General features: G+C 29.3%; 2 protein-coding genes across 2 annotated transcripts; one reads left to right on the top strand and one right to left on the bottom strand.

Annotated features, from left to right (window-relative positions):
* Positions 1-12886: 12886 nt before the first annotated feature.
* On the top strand, positions 12887-16823 carry LOC105795123 (gamma-glutamyl peptidase 5). The gene is made up of 4 exons (XM_012624611.2): positions 12887-13406; positions 16023-16178; positions 16262-16429; positions 16511-16823. The coding sequence occupies exons 1-4, from the start codon at positions 13095-13097 to the stop codon at positions 16610-16612; spliced, it is 738 nt and encodes a 245-aa protein (XP_012480065.1). The 5' UTR covers positions 12887-13094; the 3' UTR covers positions 16613-16823.
* A 14-nt stretch (positions 16824-16837) lies between these two features.
* LOC105795124 (uncharacterized) lies at positions 16838-18436 on the bottom strand. The gene is made up of 5 exons (XM_012624612.2): positions 18332-18436; positions 17848-17910; positions 17630-17713; positions 17357-17523; positions 16838-17069 (listed from the first exon to the last, which is right to left on the bottom strand). Exons 1-5 carry the CDS (start codon positions 18348-18350, stop codon positions 16971-16973), a joined length of 432 nt encoding a protein of 143 aa, XP_012480066.1. The 5' UTR covers positions 18351-18436; the 3' UTR covers positions 16838-16970.
* Between the last annotated feature and the right edge of the window lie 4944 nt (positions 18437-23380).

Below are 23380 nucleotides of genomic sequence, written 5' to 3'. Positions count from 1 at the left end.
TTATCAAACAAATGAATTACAAATAGATGAATTACATACATCCCAGTCTTACGGTGATGAAAATGAACTCTCAATTAATATGTTAACCAAAGATCAATAATTTATGATTGAAGTTATTGATAAAATTCAAGACCCAAAACTTAAAAGAGAATACCTTTTGAAATTAAAATCCTCATTAAAAGATAAACCGAAAAAGAAAAATAAATTATTTCTAGTTAATCACAAATGTATAATATACAAGATATAATATTTAATAAATATGAAAAATAAAACCAAGACAAATTACAAATTCTGAATTAAAGTTGGAAATAAAACAAATTAAATTAAAACTTTCTCAGCTTAAAATGGAACAACAAGAAATGAAAGAACAAATGTAGACCTTAAAACACTAAACCTCAGAAAAAAGTTCGTCATAAACTGAACCTGAACTTGAAGAAAATACACAGGAATATATGATGGTTCTAACTGAAGTATCTATTCAAAGATATTTAGTAAAAATAAATATTGTCATAATTAAACAATGAATTTCAATTAGAAACAATAGCCCTTTTTGATATAGGAGCGGACCAAAACTGCATTAGAGATGGGATAATTCCAACAAAATATTATAACAAAACATCAGAATCTCTTAAAGCTGCAAATGGTAAAAAAAACTAAAAATTACTTACAAAATTCCCAATGCAAAAATATCTAACAAAGGTATAAAATATCAAACATGTTTTTAATGGTAAAAGATATTACCCAAGATGTCATATTAGGAACCCCATTCATATCCTTACTCAAACCTTATAAAGTAACAAATAATTCTATCTCCACCAAAGTTTTAAACACTAAAGTAGAATTTCCTTTTGTAGAAAAACAAAAATAAGAAATCTCAACTTATTAAAATCTTTATTCATCCATAATGGGCAAATTAATAATTTAATTAATTATAAATGAAGCAAATCTCTTTTCTAAAAGAATAAATATATTTTAAAAATTGACTGAACAATTAGAAAAAGAGAAGTAAAAAAGGATAAATCAAATCAAAGAAGAAATAGAATCAACAATTTGTTCGACATTCCTAATGCCTTTTGGAATAGGAAAAACACAAGTAGCATTACCATATGAAAACAATTTTGATGAAAGACAAATACCCACAAAAGCAAGACCCATACAAATGAACAAAGAAATGGAAGAATTTTGTAAAAAAGAAATACAAGACCTTAATAAAAATTTAATTAGGAAAGCAGTTCTCCTTGGAGTCATTCAAAGATTCTATGTAATAAAAATGCGAACTCAAGAGGAACGCCAAGATTAGTAATTAATTACAAACATCTCAATCAAGCCTTAAAATGGACTAGATACTCAATACCAAATAAGAAAGATTTGCTACAGAAACTTTGTAACGCAAATATTTTCTCAAAATTTGACATGAAATCTGGATTTTGGCAAATCCAAATAAAAGAAGAAGAAAGATATAAAACAGCATTTACTATACCATTTGGACAATATGAATGGAATGTAATGTCTTTTGGGTTAAAAAATGCTCCATCTGAGTTTCAAAGAATAATGAATGATATTTTTTACCAATATTATCAATTCACAATAGTATACATCGATGAAGTATTAGTGTTTTCAGAAAATTTAGAAAAACACTTCAAATATTTATCGATCATTATAAAAGTCATAAAAAATAATGGTCTAGTAGTTTCTAAATCCAAGATAAGTTTGTTCCAAACCAAAGTAAGGTTTTTAGGTCATTACATTACCCAAGGAACCATTACCCCAATAGAACGGTCTATAGAGTTTGCTAACAAATTCCCAGACCAAATCCTTGACAAAGTCCAATTACAAAGATTCTTAGGAAGTCTTAATTATGTCATAGTCTTTTATCCAAGTCTTAGCAAATTATGTAAATCATTATATGATAGGCTCAAAAAGAATCCACAACCTTGGACAAATAACCACACCAATATTATCACCCAAATCAAAAAACAAATCACTAAGCTTCCTTGTTTATATTTAGCCGACCCAAATGCCCTAAGATTGTAGAAACAAATGCTTCTGAAGTAGGATACGGTGGGATCCTTGTAACACCCCTTACCCGTATCCAACACCAGAATAGGGTACGAGGTATCACCAAAACATATACACTTGTAAGCGTATTTAACCGAGTTATAAAATTTCATCTAAATAAAAACTTTCAAAATAATTAACATGCTTCTATAACTTTTCACCATATATCCTCGAAATACTATAATCATAATAATTAGGGCCTACGAGACCCGTCACATACTCATGCAATTCAATGCTTCATTTCCATTTCATTCAATTCGCAATTTCTCATGCTCACAATTTAGATCATATCACTAGCAATTTCCATTTAATTCACGTACAATTCAATGTCACTAAGTTTAACACTAATACGTATTTACCATTTAACTCAACGTTTATCGATTATACCATTCACTAACACATTTATGAAATTCTCAATTTTGCAATGAAGATATCACTTTAACTTAAATAACAACATCATCCCGGTATAAATACACTACCACTTATCCAATTGCTTTAATTCTTTTGGGCCCATTTGTCACTTACCATCCTTAATCAAATTAGGAACAGTTACGGAAAATTGAGTACTTCACTTTCACTTTGCCATAGTATAACTATGGTCTTACGTATGATCACTTATCACTTGTCTCGATCGATAAGTGTAGCCACTTATCACTTTGTTTCTTGATCGATAAGTGTAGCCACTTATCACTTTGTCACTTGATCGATAAGTATAGCCAAGCTATTACTTATCACTTTCCACTTGTCACTTGATCGATAAGTGTAGCTAAAGCTACCACTTATCACTTTGTCACTTGATCAGAAGTACTCAAATCCGGCGTTCCGCTCAATTTTATCATTTATTCATATATCAGGCTTACCAACATGTGTTAATTCATAAACCATTCATGGTATTATTTCATGCCAAATCATATACTGAATATACCATACACACATACTATGAAACTTTATTTTCACACATGAGCTTAAACCATGACCAATAATGCACAAAAACAAGCATCATTCATATTTCATCGTTTATCAGTTATAATCAACATATGACCATTTATACACGAATCATTCATATATTTCCCAATTTTCCTCCTCCTCCTCTCCATTCCACATCCTTAATGTGTACAGCACACTTAAACAACATTAACCATAATTTCAATATTCACTAACATGTATATTCAAAGCTGTTTATCCGAGTCAGAGTCACTAAATTATTTTTACCCGGAGCTACAGAGCTCCAAATTAAGATCCGTTAATTTTCCCTGAAACTAGACTCACATATATTCATAGCATAAAATTTTCAGAATTTTTGGTTGAGCCAAATAATACAGTTTATTCTTTAAAGTTTCCCCTGTTTCGCTGTCTGACAGTTTCGACCACTCTTCACTAAAAATTAATTATTTCATTGTACAGAATTCAGATGATGTTTTCGTTTGTTTCTTCTAAAAATAGACTCATTAAGGATTATAACCATATAAATTATAACTCATAATCTTTTTTTTACAATTTTAATGATTTTCCAAAGTCAGAACAGGGAACCTGAATTCATTCTGACCTTGTCTCACAAAATCTATTATATCTCATGATTTACAATTCCATTGCTCACACCGTTTCTTTTATAAGAAACTAGACTCAATAAGCTTTAATTTCATATTTTATTCATACTCTAATTCAATCTCTACAATTTTTTGTGATTTTTCAAAGTTACACTACTGCTGCTGTCCAAAACTGCTTTAGTGCAAAATGTAGATTTCCATTTTGCCCCAAATTTCACAGTTTATACAATTCGGTCCTTTCTCAATTAACCCCTCAATTAATTTAATTTTCTCAATTAATACTTTACCTAGACATTATAAGTTGTTACACAACTATTGAAATTCAGAATTTCCACATATAACTCTATCTTAAAACTCTTTTACTATTAGGTCCCAAACATTCACTTTCTATTCAATTCTTTCGATAAAATCAGCATATGAACAATTTAAAACTCTAATTCCATGCTAAATCATCATATACTTTCAGCACATATTCATATCAACTTTCAACTTCTTTCATAAAATCAAAAACTAATGAATTTAACAAGTGAGCCTAGTTGTAAAAGTCATAAAATACAAAATTTCAAGAAATAGTCAAGAATTGAACTTACTTGTAGTAAAAATATGAACAACCAGCTTGAAGAAGCCCTTCCATGGTGTTTTAGCTGATGAGAATTCAGAAAATGAAGAGAAATCTAGATAATTCCACTTGGGTCCTAACTTTATTAAGCAAATTTTGCAATTTTCCAATTTTGCCCTTAATTCTCCTTACTTTCTTGCTGATTTCATGCCTCTGTTGTCCAGCCCAAATAGACCTTGGGTCTATTTGCCTTTTAAGCCCTCTTCCTTTTATCATTTAAGCTATTTAATCATTTCCCAAAATTTTGCATTTGTTACAATTTAGTCCTTTTGTTCAATTAATTATCGGAACTTTAAAATTTCTTAACGAAACTTTAATACTAACTTTTAACACTCCATAAATATTTATAAAAATATTTATGGCTCGGTTTAAAATCCCGAGGTCTTGATACCTCATTTCGATTCTAATTATTTTAATATTTATTTCTAGTGCACTATTCACTATTTCAAAAATTTTCCTAACTTCATATTTAACTTATACTTACTAAATTAATAATATTTTCTACTCATTTGTCGAATTTAGTGATCTCGAATCACCGTTCCGACACCTCTGAAAATTCAGGCGATTACATTTTTTTTCTCTCGTCGGATTTGTGGTCCCGAAACCACTGTTCCGACTAGGCCTAAAATCGGGCTATTACAATCCTAAAACAAGTTAAAGGAGGAAAAGAGCAAATAGTCTAGTTTACTTCCAAACACTGGAATCCTACTCAGCAAAATTATAGTACTATTAAAAAAGAAATTTTATCAATTGTTTTGTGCATTACAAAATTCCAAAGTGATTTATTAAATAAAAAATTCCTTTTACGAGTCGATTGCAAATAAGCAAAAGAAGTTTTACAAAAAGATGTTCAAAATATTGCCTTAAAATAGATTTTTGCAAGATGGCAGGCAATTTTGAGCATATTTGATTTTGATATTGAATACATCAAAGGATAAATTAATTCTTTGCCTGATTTTCTCACCAGAGAGTTTATTCAAAAATGCCACCCAAACTCTGAGACAAAGAAAAAGGGAAAATAGGAGAGTCATCCAAAACCCAAATTCCCTCAAAACCAATTAAGTCATGGTATGAAATTTGCCATGAAGAAGAAAATGAGAAATCATCATCATCATCATCAAAATCCTCCAAAATACAATAATTCAATATGCACAAGATCCAAATGAAATTAGTTCTCAAATCAAAAAATGGATTGAGTCCCTTTCTTAATCTCCAGAAGTAGCATTGGCATTTTCACAAATGAAAGAGGAAACTCCTCTCAAACAAATTGCTGCTGAAGCAGCGAACATTTCAAAAAATAAAGAGATTGTTTTACACAAACCAAAATCTCTCAAAAATGTTTTAAAAGAGGCTTCTCTCCAAGATGTTTTTCCAAAAGAGATAGCAGTATCTTCACAGACTGCTATACAAAAATCTTCACAATATTTTCCAAACAAATATTTTGAAAAAATTCTTGTTATGGAGGAAGAGTTTTCAGAAAAACCTCCACATATACTTGCAAAAGAACTTTTCAATGGATGACATTTCAAACCATTGGATTCTCAAAAACCTCAACAATATTATGAAAACATACTGGTTCAAACTGGATCAGTATTGTTCAAACATTACACAAACCCAAAAGATCCAAATTTTATTACCCATTCAACAGCCCAAATACTAAAAATTCTTCGACCAAGAGATTGGAGTGAAAACTCAAGTTCTCCAAAGAAATTCCCAGCCAAATTTACCACCAAAATAGACCACTACCCATATTTTACATATTAAGATTACCAAATGGCATGGTACAATGCCTTCTTAATGAACAACCAACACATAAGACATTCTTGGCTCATATATTTCAAATACGGTACCCAATTCAAATTCCCAAACTGGTTCAAAGAATGGTGGAATTGGTATGGACCATCATCCTTTGAGATACTACCAGAAAAAATTCAAAACTTATGGCCCAAATTCTTTGACAAATTTCAGCATGAACCAGACCAAAAACACATTTACAGGACAATCTATTTTTTTTTCAAAACTGTGCATTTCTTGGATTGTTTCGTGAAATTATTCTTATGAGCAAGATCAATATACTGGAATTCCATTACTAGTTCGGAACTACATGACTAAATGGTGGAACAAATTTAATGATGAAAAATATGATTCAAAATATTTGGATAATTTTTTCAACAAGAATCCAAGATTATGTAAGTCCGCAGCCTCGGATCTAACCACAGCAAAATTCCTTCAAGCAAAGTCGACAGCTATTGCGATGTTAGCTCAAGCCAAGACCAAAAAGGAATACAAAAAAACTCATGGCTGAAATGCTCAACTCATTGGATTCTGAATCCGAAGACGAGAAATCTTCAGCATCCTCAATCAAGACGGTGGATCTTGCAGATGATACCACTTCAGTGACCATCACTAGGACCAAGAAAAAATGGTGCAAGAAAAGACAAGTGAACATGAAATATTCCCTGACGAAAACAGTAAATATTCCCTGCAAGAAAATATGCATGAATAGTAAATATTCTCTGTAATTTGTATTTTGTAATCAGAGAATATATTCTCTGAAAAGTTTTAATCAAAGTCTCAAATATGTAATGATGAAAGGGAAAATTTCTCGGTTCAAATGATGTAAAGAGATGATAGCCCTCTATAAAAAGTCTCAGATTCAAAATGAAAAACAGGACTCAAAATACCCATTTCAGAAATCAAAACTCATTTCTCCAAAGTTTTAAAGTTTCTCCAAATTTTTAATTTTTCAAAATTTAAGTTTTAAATTTTTTATTACAAATTTCAAATTAAGGTTTTCAAATTCCAAACCCGATCCTCAAATCATATAAAATTTTAAAATATAAAATTTAAAATTTCTATAAATATTTTGAATTTTAAAATTATTTTCAAAATTTGAAAATTACTTTGATATTTTTGTAATTTTTGTTAAGAGAGAGACCAATTTGCTCATTTTCAAAATTAATAGGGACCAAAACAATATTTATACTAATCTGTTATTCAAGTTATTCGAGTTATTCGAATTTTAAAAATTTAACTCGACTCGAACTCGAAATCTGAAATTTCTTATTCGAGTTAACTCGAATAACTCGATTCGATTAACTCAAAATTTAAAAAAATATTTTTTTTTAAATCGAGTTGAATTTTGATCATCCCTACTTTCAACAGGATTAACCGTCAATAATCACAGTACTTCAAGGAAAAATAATGGACTGAAAAAAAATTGATGATTAAGGAGTGCTGTTGGAGTCTTTGAAAGATCATTACTTAGCCAAAATTCCCTCTTCTCACCCCCTAAGGCCCTAACACCCTACAAAAGAATTGAATAAAGAAATTAAAACCCACACTTTTTTGGCCAAGATAACAAACTCCATAGAATCAACTTATTCAATTAACAACTTAATTAATTCATTAAATTGTCAATGTCGATCGACCTGGTGATAAAGAAATCATAAATTCCATTGACTTGCAGCTGGCAAGTCTAACATTATACAAGTTTCTAGTAATTCCACACCACTGAAACCACTCGATGATTAGCTTATAATATTATAATTGATGTTTTGTTTTAGGTTATCAGCTTGTTTATTTTATAAGACGGAGCAAAAAGTCTTCGTATTGGCTGAGCCATCATGACGATTGCCTGCCTGCCTGCCTGCATGCATGCATGTAATTAAAGTCAAACAAAAAAAAATCCAACTATAAAAAGGCTAACCAATTTGGCAATTAGCAATTAGGCTTACCCGAGGGCGATTCTAAAAGGCAGGTAAGGGTTTTGGACTTTACCTCTTTCAATTTCTTGAGTGTTAAGAAGATTTCTTCAAATACTAGAGTATAGTATATATTAATAGCAAAAAAACATAGAGTAGATTTATATTCTTTTTTTATTTCAAATATATATAATTCAATCTCAATTTTTATTACAAAAAAAGTCGAGGTTTTTAATAAATCAAACATATATAAATTATTAATTAATTTAAAATGTCATATTAACATATATGGAGAGAAAATTAAAAAATCAATTAAAATATGAAAGTAAAATATACATTAATTTTATAAGGAATACTATTAATGATGTTTTAGATTCCATAAACAAAGTCAAGAGGTTAACAAATGTTAAGGTAAAATAAATATTAAAAGAAAAGAGAGAGATATGTGGCAAATTTCTAAAATTGCTTATGGAATAATAAAATACACCACCAGTGTATTAAATACTAACCCTAAATTTATTATATAAATTTAGAATACTAAAATTTTATTATTTAGAGAAGTTAAAAATAAAATTTTACCATTACATTAATTTATAGTTTCAAAATTATTAAAATGATATTTTCATTGACAATTATAAAAATTTCCTAAATATTATATATTAAATTAAAATATTATTATTTTGTATATGGATTTTTTTACTATGTTGCCATTGTATAATATTAAAATTTTAAAAGTTAAATCAAAATTGACACAAATTACTCATTTATTTGTCAAACTAAAAGCTCCACAATGTATCAAATAAATTTTTGATAATGACCAAAGTGATAATATAAATATAAAGCATATGGGTAATGAATCACAATTTTTAATTAGTTAAAATATGTTGTTAATGTGCTTCCATCTATGCTTAACAAATTAAAAAAATATTTCCTTATAGTTTTTCAATTTAAAACTTTTAATCTTACATTTTCTTTAAGTGTAGTTTTTCAAGGAAGGTGTGACAGTCAGTTTTGCGCTTTTGCTCCATTTATATAGGATCGTGGAAACTTGAAGGCAAGAGTTAACTTGAGCGATATTGAAACTTAGAAGGAAAGTCCTTGCTTGTTGTTGTACTCAAGCTTATTTGGATTGCATATTTGTATGTGATATGGAGTCAGAGGAACAAGAAGTATTTTGGTGCATCTTTCTTGACTGAAGATGCCGTCTTGGTGCAAATTAAAGAGATTGTGTGGGCTCGTTTAAAAAGAAGATCAATCAATAGAACTGATCCTATTAATGCTTCACTTCGTGCTTCTTGGAGTATTATTGGTTAATTTGTTTATATAGCTTAAAGTTACTGTACAATGTTTTTTATTCTTTGTAACAGTTTAACTGTTTTCTTGGATTAATAAATTTTACCATTCATTCAAAAAAAAATTTAAAACTCTTAATCCAATAATTAAAACATTTAATGTTTTTATCAAACTTTCTAATTTTATCAGATTATTTTTCTTATAATATGACATATGATTGATGAAAAATAAATATATCAAATTAATTTTATAATAAAAATATTTAATGATATTAATAATTGAATTATCGTATTTAAATTAAAAGGTAAGATTATTTATTTTTTAACTTTTTAAGATTAAATTTTAAATTATAATAAAGCACCACCGCAAAAGATTGATAGCACTTTCAACTTCTTTTTTTTTGTTGAATAAAAACCACAATCAAATTATATTAATCTATCATAATGAGAAAATTTGTTGCTTTGTCAATCTCAATAACAACTGATAGCTCCTTTGGGATGTCTTCAAACACTTGCGTAATTAAACTCCTCTCCGAAGCCATCTTGGCAAATCGATTAGCAACTTAATTTCTCTCTCTTGAAATGTGCTTGAATTTCTATTGATCTATGATCTATAAAATCATGTGGATCATTCTAATCAAAGCTGAAGTTAAATAAGATAAATGAATATATTGAAGAGCTTTGACAACCTCTAAACTATCTAGTATATGTATGGATCAAAAGATTATTATGTCTCTTTCTTTGGACAAGAGTCAAACCATCCAAAATTTCCTAAAGTTTTACATCGAAAATAAAGTAAAATCCCAAATATCAATTGTATCTAATGATTCGTTCCAATTTGGCTTGTACATCGCCTCTATCTCATTGCGACCCACCCTACATTCAACTTAACAGCTCCATCAATATATAAAGAGAGATCCACTTACCTATCAAGAAAGGACTATTATCAAGTTCAAACTGTCCATGGCAAACCCTATTTAAATGCTAACGTATATTATTTTTTCTAACTCACTCTGGCTTAATAATTTCAGGATTCTACCTCTTTAATTCAATAAGTACCAAAATCAATACATGAAGCTGAAGGTACAATAAATCAATCAATCAATTAAAGCAGAAAAAAGGTTACTAAAAGCGCGATCCTTTAAAATGTAGCGTAATTATTTTACTGAAACAAATGTTTAATATATCCCAAAAGTCCGGTAAGTAAAATCAATCCCTTTAATGAAAATATATTATATATAATAGAAATTTTATCACAAGTTAAAAATTATAAATTTAAAAATATATATGTTTATTTAATAAACAAATAATAAAACATAAAATATGTACAACATCAAAATAAAAATTAGATATACAATAGGTAGAAATAATAAATAATGCATATATTAAAAAATGTGTTAAAAACATCAAATTAAACTTCAAGTTGAGTGGTAGTTTAAGATTTTACTAATCAAATTGGCACGGGTTTAAATCTTATTATATGCATATTTTTCTTGGTTTTATTAAAATGAAAAGATTAAAATATCCTCAATTATATGACTCATTTTTATTACGGAAGGATATATCCGTAATTTTTAACTAAGTTTGTACCGATTTCTTGATTTTTATTAAAATGAAAATATTAAAATATCTTCAAATAATATGACTCATTCTAATTATGGAAGAACATATCCGTAATGTTCTAATCGAGTTGATACTCAATTAATTTTAACACTAATTTAATCATAGATTTTATTAATAGTATAGATAGTATTAATTAGTTGCAATTAAACTTTATTTGCTTAATTATCTATTGATATTTTTAATAGACTTTTATTTGAGAATCTAGTATTTTATTATCTATACCCTTAACAAGAATTTTTAAGATCCAAATTGATAATTATCTTAATGTCACTTTATCAGGTTTACTATATATAAACATATTTTTTTTTCTGACAGAAATGTAGGGCCTATTCTTCAGTGCTTAAAAAAAGCACTTCTGACTCAAAAAGCACTTTTGGAAGAAAAGTTGTACAGAATAAGCTGCTTTTGGCTGAAATTTTTAACTTTTCAGAAATATTTTTTCTCTCCAAAAGCACTTTTGGTGCTTAACTACTTTTTCACCCCTCAAATAACATAGTACTTTCCTTTTTCTTTTCTTGGTGCTTAATTACAAATGTGTTAATAAAAAAATATTTTTTTAAAATACTAATTACAAATATTTAAATATTTAAAATATAATTTATATATTCTAATTAAATTTTATAAATAATTAATATTTATTGCTTAAAAATATTTAAAATTTATATTTCATATATTAAAATATTAACAAGAAGTTATAATAAATTTTTATATTCTTACTAAAGTATAATAATATTAACTAATTTAAATATTATTTAAATGCATATTTGTTTCTTGATAATAACATGTCTAAAATGAACATTTTATTTCTCAAAAGCACTTTTTGATAGCAACGATAAACACTCAAATTTTAAACTAAACTTTTCAAAAGCACTTCTCAAAAGCATTGCCAAACTAGCCCGTAGAAACATTTCTTTATCCAATAATATAATAAAAGATGAATATAGTTGGTCTTCATACGATGGTCTGATGGTTAAGGGTGTTTATTGTCTCAAGTGTGTTCTTGATTTAAGTTGCGCTAGTCGCCTTTGTTGTTCGGACTTTACTCTATTATTATAATTCACCAAAAAATGAATTGATATATTTTTAAAATTTGAATTCTGATTCAAATATTTTATTATCACATATATAATATCGTGTCAATTTGTGATATTCACATAAAATCACAAAAGAAACTACATTATTTTAGTTGATAGATTTAACAAGTAACGATTGAGATAAAGATTGAATTTTCAAAATTTTAAAAATATAAGAATTAAAAATAATTAAATTAAGAATCAATGATTAAATCTACAAGTTATGCTTCCTACAAGAGTAATAGCAAATTTTAACCCAATATATATAAATGAATATATATATATATATATAAAATATTAATATATTAATATATAAAAGGCTTAATATATTATTTGGTACTCGAGTTTGACATTTTTTTAATGTGGTACATGTATTTGACAAAATTATTTTATTTTGGTATTTGGAGGTAAAAGGGTTAACTTTTTCTGTTTAATTCGGTTTTAGGGTTAATTTGATGAAAATTAATTGCTAATATTATTATGTTTGAATTTTTCATGATTTTAATGGAATAAAAGTAATGTTAATTGTAAATTTATTTAATTTTACATTTAGTTTATCAAATAAATTTAGTTTTAAAATAAATTTGATAAAATTTAATTACTAATCTTATTAGTTTATTAAAATTTTCATTAAATCAATTTTAAATCCTAAAATTAAACACTAAAAAATTAATATCGTTAGCTCCAAATATTAAAAAATATATTTTTGTTATCACATTAGACTAAAAAATAATACAAATACCACATAAAAAAAGTCAGATTCATATTTGTATTAAGTCTATATAAAATATGGATTTTAATATATCAAAATTATATAAATATAAAAACAATAATTGTCAATGACTATAAAACCATCTAATTCGGTAAGCCAGCTGAGAAGGAGAAGGGCAAATTGGGCAAAGCATATCTGCCAAGGCCATAGTTTTAATTGAGGTTACCTAATCCTCACCATAATAAACGCTCAAAAATCTTTAACATTCCTAAAACAACACACCAAGAGGAACAGCAAAATCTCTCTCACTCTGCAAATCATAGAGAGAGAACTTTTTTTTTTTTATCTCTTTCACTCTCTTTCTCTCTCTAAACATTCAAGCTTTAGCCTTCAACACATCTATATTTATAAAGAGAAAGAGAGGGGGAGATAGTTCTTGTTTTAAGGATTTGAAATTATTATTATTATGGGGGATGGGAAGAGATTTGCTGTGCTTCTGTGTGCGGAGGATTCCGATTATGTTAAGAAGAGGTACGGAGGATATTACGGGGTGTTCGTCGAAATGCTGGCGGAGGAAGGCGAGGCGTGGGAAGTTTTTAAGGTGGCCAATGGCGAGTTCCCTGACGATGATGAGATCGCGAACTTTGACGGCTTCGTTATAACCGGGAGTTGCAATGATGCGCATGGGAACGATGTTTGGATCTGCAAATTGATTGCTCTTTTGAAAAAATTGGATTCCATGAACAAAAAAGTTCTCGGGATTTGCTTCGGTCATCAGGTATTTTTTTTTCATTTCCTTTGAATTCGTGAATTTTCTTTTACAGCATTCGATTGTTTGTTAAAATTTTCTGTTGAACATTTCAAACTGGAACCTTCGCTTTTGGGATTTTTCTGAGAATATCTTAGCCGGAAAATGAACTCAAATCCTCATTAATATTAGGGGTAAAAAAAATAAAAACAAACTAGTTTCCTTTTGTCAGTTCCGATTACTGAAATTAATATACATGGAAAGCCCTGAGCTATCCAAGTATTTGAAAAAACGTGTTTCAACTCAGTTTTTAGGATTGTGATCCCTCGGGCTTCGAGTCGACTCGTCAAAAAAGGGTGGTCCATCGATCTGAACTGAGTCACAAAACAGTTGCAGATTGCTCCGCTTTAAGAAATACTATAAATTTGAATTAATCTATTTAGAGAATAATTTTAAGAAATAACTAAAATATTAAAATATATTTTCATAATTTTAAAATTTTATAATTATAAAAAAATTAAAATATTTTACTAAAATACTTTTTAAATGAAAATAAAATATATTATCTTAAAATTCAACTTAACAAATTTTAAAAACCGTATTACGTTGTCATAATTAAAATACAATCTTAGTTTTAAAAATAAAATGAAAAACAGTTATAAAATTTTTAAGACTTGAATTAGTAATTTTGATATAAAATATCTAAAATACTAAAGAAAATAATTAAGAATAGAAAAATAATTAGTTAAATCAATTAAAAAATAATGTCTTGATTAAAATACAAATAATGAAAGTAATGGAATTTGGAAAAAGATATAAATGAATTGTTACACTTTTCCTAAAATAAACTATTGATAATAAAATAAAATTATATGTTCAATTACAAAAACTTGATTTTTTGGTATTTTATTGCAAATGCATACTTTGAAAATTTTAAATATTAGATAACCAATTTGGATAATAAGTTAGTAACCCTCAACAAACTAATAATGGTTTTTACAATATATTCAATTTTTGTATAATATTGAAAATAATGTAAATAGATAATAGACTAATTATTTTAATTAAATTTAGAGAAAACATTAAAATTTTGTAAAAATAACTTTAAAATTTAAATGAGTAGATGAATGATTATTAAATCAAAATTTAAAGTAAATATAATAAAATATATAATTTTATTTACAATTTGTTTGAATTTTGTATTCCACAATAAATTTTTTTTTAATTTCTTTTAAAAATACTCGCTTCCATTCAATCAAAGAAAATATTAATGTAAGCGTCAGCATTTAGGGTGGTGCCAACCTCTTGGCAGGGGCTCAATTTTTATTTGATCCCAAAATAATAAAATTTTAAAAAATTTATAAACTATTAAAATAATAAAATTACATTTTAACTTTTATAATAATATATAATTAAATGATGCCATTCTGACTTTTTCCTTATTCACCGTATCAATTTTTATCCAGCATTTTATAATTTAGTTTATTATCTATATATAATTAGATTTTTAAATTTTGAAAAAATGTGAAATAATAAATCTTCAGCATTGCTTTTTTTTTAAATGTTCTTCTTAACAATTTCATAAGTTTTGATCATATCTATTCTTTTTGATCCCATGCTTACAATTCTCTATAAACTCTTCCCAACTCATAAATGGGAGGGTAATGCGTTTTAGCGCAATTGAACTCACGTCTTCTTACATTGACAATAATACACATATCAATCGAATTAATATTTTATCATCTTTCTTTTAATAATTTTGAAATGGAAATGGTTAGGTGTGCAAAAATTATTAGAATTATTTCACGTGTACAAAATGTTATTGTCAATATGGTTGGATTCTAATATTCACAAAGGGCCCAAGTTTAGGTGGAGGGAAAGTGTTTTGAGCATGCACTTCATTCTGGTATGATATGAGCCATTATTTACACGTAGTACGTGTTTCTTTTTCCTTTTGGTTAGCGTGTAATTTGCTCTTTAGTATATTACATAGAAATTCTTACCATTCAAGTCGATGAATTTGTGTTTTATTGTAATATATTAATTGATAATAAATTGACACTTTAGGGAGGGGAAGATGACTGACAACCTTCCTTTTTCTTTCAAATTTATCTCTAACTTTATAAATAAAATAGATTTCAATTTATCTTTAGAAAATCTAAAACTTTAGGGGAAAAGGAAACTGTTCTTTTAAATAATTCTTATTTTCTAAATTATTTCTATAGTATCAAAACATTTGATAAATTAAAACTGAAATAAAAATATTGGTGTTTGCCTAACACATGGCTGAGATGAAGGTGTGGGATTTTTGGATTTTTTTTATTGGGAATTGGATATGCTTTCCACTAGATGCATAATAGCTTAATCTAACGTTTCTGTATAATTTCTAGAATGTACGTACTCTCAATCAAAACCATTATAACTTTTTTTATATGTTTTAAAACTTCACAATAATATGTTGGGATAAATACGTTCCCTATTAAAATATGCACAGCTCAAGAAAATTGTCGACAAGATAAGTTTTAGTTTATGCATAAAACGTGTTTGCCACCTCATTGTGTTATTTTTTTTGTCGAGTCATGGAATTTGGTATCCTTTTGCTCCGTGCTTATGCCATAAAAAGTAATTTGTTGTTATTTTAATCAGATTCTCAGTCGAGCACTGGGAGGAAAAACAGGGCGAGCCATCTCAGGGTGGGATATTGGAGTGACAGCCATTCATTTGTCATCGTCTACATCTACACTCTTCTCATCTCTGAATATTCCGACGACTCTTTCGGTGATTGAGTGCCACCAAGACGAGGTTTTGATTGGTTAGCTCGGTAAATGATCAAACCATTTTTACATTTCGTGTTGTTAAACAATCTTTCTTTAATATGCTTATAGGTTCGAGAACTTCCACCAGAGGCAGAGGTGATAGCATGGTCCGAAAAAACTGGTGTCGAGATGTTTAGGTATGGGGATCATATGATGGGCATACAAGGCCACCCTGAATACACCAAAGACATTCTTCTTCACCTGATTGACCGTCTGATGCAGCTCAGCTTTATCGAAGTATTATATCTACCATTTGATCTGTTTCAAGCCCCCTGATGATTTAGTTATAACACATATTGACATTATAATGAAATGCAGGATTCATATGCTGATGAGCTGAAAGCAAATCTGGGGAAAGTAGAGCCTGATAAGGATGCATGGAAGAAATTGTGCACCAGTTTCCTCAAGGGTAGATTATGATCGAACTTATGAAAATTTTCAAAAAAATGGATCGTAAATAGGAACCCATTTTTGAGAAGAAAGTTTTTTAAGAGTTTAGATGGAAGTTTAGGGAGGTTGTGATAGCACAGATTTATTATATGCTAAGACAACAAAACAATGAAATAGCTGTGCGTAGTTTGGAACTTGTGTTCTCCAGGTTTAATAAAATTTTCCAGGTTTTTTTTTTTTTTAACAATATCAAGGTTCAGCCAGTAAAGATAAATATTATTGAATCATTGAAGGGAGTTCAGCTTCATCATCATCATCAATAAAAGAGAAACAGAAGTGAAGGCCAAAGCTGACATTGCATTGTAGAAGCAACAAATGAGGCATAAATTTAGGCACCCAACATTGATCCAGAGTTCTTCCTGCACTCAGACAACATATCCATGTAGAACTGACACTTGCTGATTTCGTTCCCATAGCTATTCAGGCACTACAAGAAACGCAAACAATAAAATATCAGTGCATTAGTGTCGCTAGGCATACCGAGAGAATTTTGTATCATCCATACTAACAAAGTGAATAGGTACCAAAACCCTGATTTAACAAGGTAGTAGGCTAACTGTAAAGAGAACACAACAAAACTGCTAGAATTTTGATAATCATGTTTCCAGTTCAAAGTTCCGGTCAGCCAGCCATGGCATGTGAAATTTATCAACATATTAACAAACAACTAAACCATCAAGTAACCAAGTAACAGAGAGTGAAGTTTCCACTTACGTCTTGGAATGCCTTAGAGTGTATGCTGCATGCATCAGAGCCGGTAAAACTATTGGCAGGGGCTGCTGCAGCCTCGGAAACAACAGTTTCATGTTGAATAGTACGAGGACCCATAACAGCATCGACAGCCCTGTGGGCTACAGCACTTCCAGTTCCAAAAGCCATGCCTACAATGTAAAAGAATTACTAAAATCAGAACAATAAATCATGACAAAGCAATCAGGATTCAGATAGAGCAATTTGTCCACCATCTGAGAAGATCTATTCACATACCCTGAGCTATTGTTGAGCCTATGCCTCCAAGAAGGGATCCCCCACTTCCACTCTGAGCAGGAGCTGGAGGAGGAGCATGTTGAGCTGTGGAGCAGATTATTAAGTAGAATTAATCATGTTGCTCGATCTCTTACCAAAACAACAGATGCTAAAATTAACCAAATCAATGAAACCCATATCATGTTTGCTACATAAATCATACTGAAGAAGTTAGTTACCAGGTTGAGGCGGTGGGCTACGTGCCGGAGCAGGACGAGGGGCTGGGCGAGAAGCAGATCTTCCTGCAAAACAGTACCAACAAAATGGAAGGAAAAAGAAAAAGTCAAGGGAAAAGAAAAGAGATTCCACAAAGAACAATAAAAGGAAATGACAGGTATAGTTATAACATATACAACATTAACATACAAATCAATAATCTATCATCACCTCCAAGTTCAAGATACTTCACACGTATAACAATAAAAACGTTCCAATAACAAGCTCAAACATGTAATAATAGCAGAGAAGGATAAGAAACTACTCTATATCAAGCTAAAAAAAAATCCAAATAACTAAATAATCCTAAACCAATGAATGAATAATAACCCTAGAAATCAGGTGGAAGAGGATGCGGGTAACTAAATACAAATAAATTAGAGATAAAATATGCAAATAAAATGTTCTGATTAAGAATAGATCTGAAAGAAGATACGAGAAGCTAACCAGAGTTTCGGCGAGGCATGTTGGATGTGGTCAAATGGGGGCAGCGACGACCTCAAATTTTATCTACAACGAGGGTTTAGCCGTTTGGGCTTAAATAGCAACACGATAACTGTTTATTGCTTCGATAGCCCCCGGAACTGCTATTATTTTGCAAGAGTTAATTCCACTAAACATCCCTAAATTTTTACCTTCATTTTAAATTGATCCCCAAACTTCAATTTATTGTAATTACATCTTCAAACTATTGAGGTTATATCAATTATGTTATTTCATTACTAAAATCTTAAGTTAGCTGCTAAACGACACATCAGATCTTATGTAACATAATTCGAATGTAAATTTTAAATAAATATTGTAAAATAAATGTTTTAAAATCTTAAATTTTGGATTTTTCAAGTTTTTATGGAAGCTTTGTTATTTAGTAATTTTTATTTTTATTTTTCTTTTAAAATATATTCCTATTTTATAAAATTTGACATGTCGATTTTAATAATAAAATGACATGATTGATATAACAATAATAATTTCTAGATGTAATTAAAATATTTTAAAGTTTTTGGACTAATTTAAAATAAGGGCCATAATTTGAGGATGTCTGTTGTAGCTAACTCTTTATGCAATTAATTCTTTTTGGTAATATGAATTTGTTGAATAGCTGAACTAATATTCAATCGACAGTAATATTTTTATACAATCTTTTATAAATAACTACTTACTCGACGTAAAAACAACTTATATATCAATTGGTTATAACTTAAATTTTTAATAAATATATTACTATATAAAATTTTCACTCATATTATTATTGTGTTGTAAATGTAATATTCATTAATCTTCTATTTATTTTTACTTAAATAATAATTACAGTAAAATTATAATTAATCAAACATATCACAAAACCCTAGTTATGGAAATGAAAATAATATATAATATATATGTATATATGAAAAAATAAAATAAATTACCTTTTTTAATGAGCTTTAAATAAAAATCTATACTATATATAATATACATCTAAATTATTCTCAAGCTTAACCAAACATTAACATAGTTGAAAAATGACTAAAATCCTTCTTACTATGAATATTATTTTGTTTTGTTTTGTTTTGCACATTTTAATTTAAAATATCATAATCTTCAAAATTTCAAATTTACGGACCCAATTAAAATTTAATTATTTTCTATCCGGTTTTTTGTAAATATATTTTTAAACAAAAATCCCATCACATTATGAATATGCCTTAATACAATATAATATAAATTAAAAACTTATACATAATATTTTTATTAAATAAAACTAATCTTGAAATTTCAAAACCTCAACCTTAAAAGATTAAAACAAAATGTTCTAATAGGCGGATGAGAGTGACATTTTGTGTTGAAGTAAAACATTGACAATTTTTTCTGTTAATAATAGTTGACTTTCATCATTAACGCCACGTTGACTCTTTTCTTTCAGTGGGAGATGTAATTTTGAAAAAGAAATCAATTTAAAAAACTATTCTGATATTGGATAGAAAATATATTTTTTAATTTACAAAAAAAAAAGTAGAAATATATTTAATAGTGTAAAAACAAACTGTTAGAGCATGTTTGGTTGGGTGTATTGGCTGCCAATACACCCCTAATCAGTGGGCCCCACTTAAGCCCCTTTTATTCCCTTGTTTGGTTCATGGTAATGATATTACGGGTGTAATACATTCCTGACTTAATCGGTGAAATCCACCGATTCGTAATACATCCCCAAAGCTCAGTTTAGGTGCTGCTTCCTTTACCCTTCATGTTTTACCCTCCCGATTGGCTTCCCCATTGCGTCTCCTCTTCCTTCCTTCTGCCTTCTGCCGATTTGCTCCGTCTGTCTCTCAAGCTTTTCTTTTCTTTTTCTTTACAACTACCAATGTCACCGTCCATCGACCGCCGACAAAGAATGTATGGAACAAGTGAATTTTGTTTTTAATTTCATTTTCCCTTCAATTAGATTTGATTAAAACCTCGAAAACTTCAAGGATTTGATTTCAAATTCGAGATCATTCAATGGCTGCCCCTTTTCTTTCTACTCCTTTTCAACCCTACGTTTATCAGGTAATATTTCCTTTTTTTTGCAAAATTCTTTTTACTCTTGTATCGGTTTTCTGTTTGTTTCATGATAAATTTGAGGTAAAACTGAGGAGACTCAACCTTGTTTCTTTACAACTGGCTTGCATTTCAATGGAATTTAGGTTATGTTATGCCATTTGATCTGTTATGTTTAACTCGCATCGTTGAGAAATAATGATCTGTTATGTTATGCCATTTAATCTGTTATGCCAAAAACCCCTGCTTGCACCCAGGCGATGTGCGTGTATTAAGGGCTGTCAATGTACCTGATTTGCACCTTATGGTCGATTGTGTTGTTTTTCCATAGAAAGGAACCAGGTACGTAAAGGGCATACTCTACGTTTTCTTGCTACTCTGAGAAAGTGTTTGTTCTTCATTATACTTTGCAAAAGTTGCCTTTTATTTTGTTCCTATCGTTTTAGTGTATGATTCTAGCTTCTTCTTTTTTGTCCCTTATTGGTGGACTTATCATTGATTGTTATGCTGTAGTAAAATGCATGTTTCTTTTCTTCTTGGTGGAACTTGTTGAGCATTTCCTTTACAAGCGAGTATTCTTGAATTGTAGATTAGCTATACTGTATTCTTTTGCATATTTGTGTTAAATCCTCGCCCAATTTATGGAAGCTATCTGGTGCTTCTCGGTGTCTTTACACATAATAACAAGATGGTAGGCTTGATTGTATTCGTAATATTTCACAATGCATGGTGATTGTATTCGTCTCTTAATAATTTCCAGCTCCTTTTTCTTAATTGAAATTTATCATTTCTTTACAAAATGGAATTAGGAGGTTCGTAATAAATTTATCATTTCTTCAAGAGTGAAGATTCGCGAGTTCCTTGGAGTTTTGCATTTTTCTTTTATTTTGGTTTCTACCTATATGAAATTTGTTGTTTATCGCAGTCTTGAGGGTTTTTGCCGCAGATATGCTTGTTCCACTAGATTCTTTGTTTAGAAAGGCAGACGGTGAGTCAATTTTGATTCCTGCATAAGGCTTGAGTCTCAGTATTCTGTGCTTCATCTATTTTCTTAATAAAATTACTTAATATGACGCGTTACAACTTACAATCATGATAAAAACATCAAATAGGAAGGAAAACAACAGGCATTGCGTATTTCTTCATTCATGTCATGTTGTAAAAGAAGTGATTCTTTTTTTTTGGTCAAACGCAAAAATGCATCTTACGTTCTCACTGGTATAAATTTCTCAAATTCAGAGCAATGAATTTCTCAAATTGCATCTTACATTAGAAGCCAAATTTTTTCAGTAACATACTTGTTCTGGTTCTTTTGCCCTGGTCTTTTTTTTTCTCAACCCGTTCTGGGTATTATGAAAAATATGCAGTGAATAGAGCAGTCCCATAGTAGCAGTGTTTGCTTCTACGGGTGTACCAGAATTTCTCTTATTTCTGGAATGCATCTTATGTCTCTTTAGGTACTTATATTGTCTGTTCAATTATATGCAGTCTCGTTTCGACATCTTAAAAATACATTCTAGAAGAATGAATTTGATGAGAGGGATTGATCTAAAGAAGATTGCTGAGAAGATGAACGGTGCTTCTGGGTATGTTTTCAGATAATAAGATGTGCTTCTGGATATGCAGACATCTTGCTTCCATTCAGAATATGGTTGGCAAGCTGTGAATAGCATCTTTTCTTCTAGTTTCCTATCTCCTTCCCTTACCCCAACTCCCAAACCGCATAGAGAGATGATTTATTTGAGGATTTATTAGTACATAAGTTGGATAGTCAGACCCAAGGCCTTAGGCTTGTGATTCTTAACTGGTTTGTGTTTGTGCTAATTTGTGAAAAACTCTATTCCGTTTTTTTGCAGGCTGTGTGCACGGAATCAGGAATGTTTGCTTTGAGGGAAAGGAGAGTCCACGTAACACAGGAAGATTTCGAGATGGCGGTGGCGAAAGTAATGAAGAAGGAGAGCGAGAAAAACATGTCCTTACGGAAGCTATGGAAGTGATTATGTTTTATTATTTATTGTGCTTTCTAAGTTTTGGGGTAAATTCAAACATGGAAACCCGATTTAATATATGAACAATGTATAGAATATTATATTATTTGCCTGGCTAGTACTACACACGTCTACTTTTCTAGACAAGGTAAGAGGACATTGTATGAAATCATATTTGCTAAGTTTTGGATTCATGAGAGTGTCATTGGCAAAACTAAAACTGCTTCTAAAATAGTTACTTTATGAACAGGTGACAATAAATAATTGTCTTGCTGTTACTATATTAATCAAGAGAAATTATTTACCTTTCGGGTAGATTATGTACTTTATAACAGTCCTTGCCCTTACATTAGTGGAACAAATTATTATAGGATATCTTTGGTACAGCTCCATGCAATATCTTGCATCAAACAATATATTAGTGTAACTATTGTTCTGTCATTTTATTATAGGCTAAACAATAAATTTGTACGTCACCTGCCAAGTTACATCAAACAAAAGTCTAACTATTACCTCATATTTTAGTAGTGGTACTTTTACTCTTAGCACCTTAAAATTCAATTCGATTAAAAAAACGAATTTCAAGTTAATTGAATTGAGTTATTCGAGTCAACTCGAATAAGTAATTTGAGTTTCAAGTTCAAGCAATTCGAATAATATATTAGTGTAAATATCCCTTTGATCCCTGTCAATTTTGAAAATGAGCAAATTGGTCTCTCTCTCTCAACAAAAATTACAAAACAAAAAGTTCAAAATAATTTTTAAAATTCAAATCGAGTTAAGATAATAAAATAGGACTCGTCAACTTGATTAACTCAAAATTTTTTCATTCGATTCGATCGAACCCTCACCCCTAATTGCATGTTTAGACTTTATATTTTAGTTTGATCATATTTTTAATCTATGTAGTTTTTAAATTTTGAAATTTTAGTCTTAATCCAAAAGGTAGCCATTAAATTATATTATTTGCAAAATATCATGCAACAAA

This window comes from Gossypium raimondii, chromosome 3, assembly GCF_025698545.1.
Source record: "Gossypium raimondii isolate GPD5lz chromosome 3, ASM2569854v1, whole genome shotgun sequence".
In the NCBI taxonomy this organism is placed as follows: domain Eukaryota; kingdom Viridiplantae; phylum Streptophyta; class Magnoliopsida; order Malvales; family Malvaceae; genus Gossypium; species Gossypium raimondii.
This window is presented reverse-complemented; position numbering and strand designations above follow the sequence as displayed.

Bases quoted from the DNA above. Each gene is read 5' to 3' on its own strand.
- LOC105795123 (XM_012624611.2), top strand. From the start codon at position 13,095: ATGGGGGATGGGAAGAGATTTGCTGTGCTTCTGTGTGCGGAGGATTCC. The intron at 16,179-16,261 runs GTTTTGATTGGT...ATATGCTTATAG, and splicing joins TTGAGTGCCACCAAGACGAG to GTTCGAGAACTTCCACCAGA. The intron at 16,430-16,510 runs GTATTATATCTA...AATGAAATGCAG, and splicing joins TGCAGCTCAGCTTTATCGAA to GATTCATATGCTGATGAGCT.
- LOC105795124 (XM_012624612.2), bottom strand. The intron at 17,714-17,847 runs GTAACTAACTTC...TCTGCTCCACAG, and splicing joins TAGCCCACCGCCTCAACCTG to CTCAACATGCTCCTCCTCCA. The intron at 17,070-17,356 runs GTAAGTGGAAAC...CGTTTCTTGTAG, and splicing joins ACTCTAAGGCATTCCAAGAC to TGCCTGAATAGCTATGGGAA.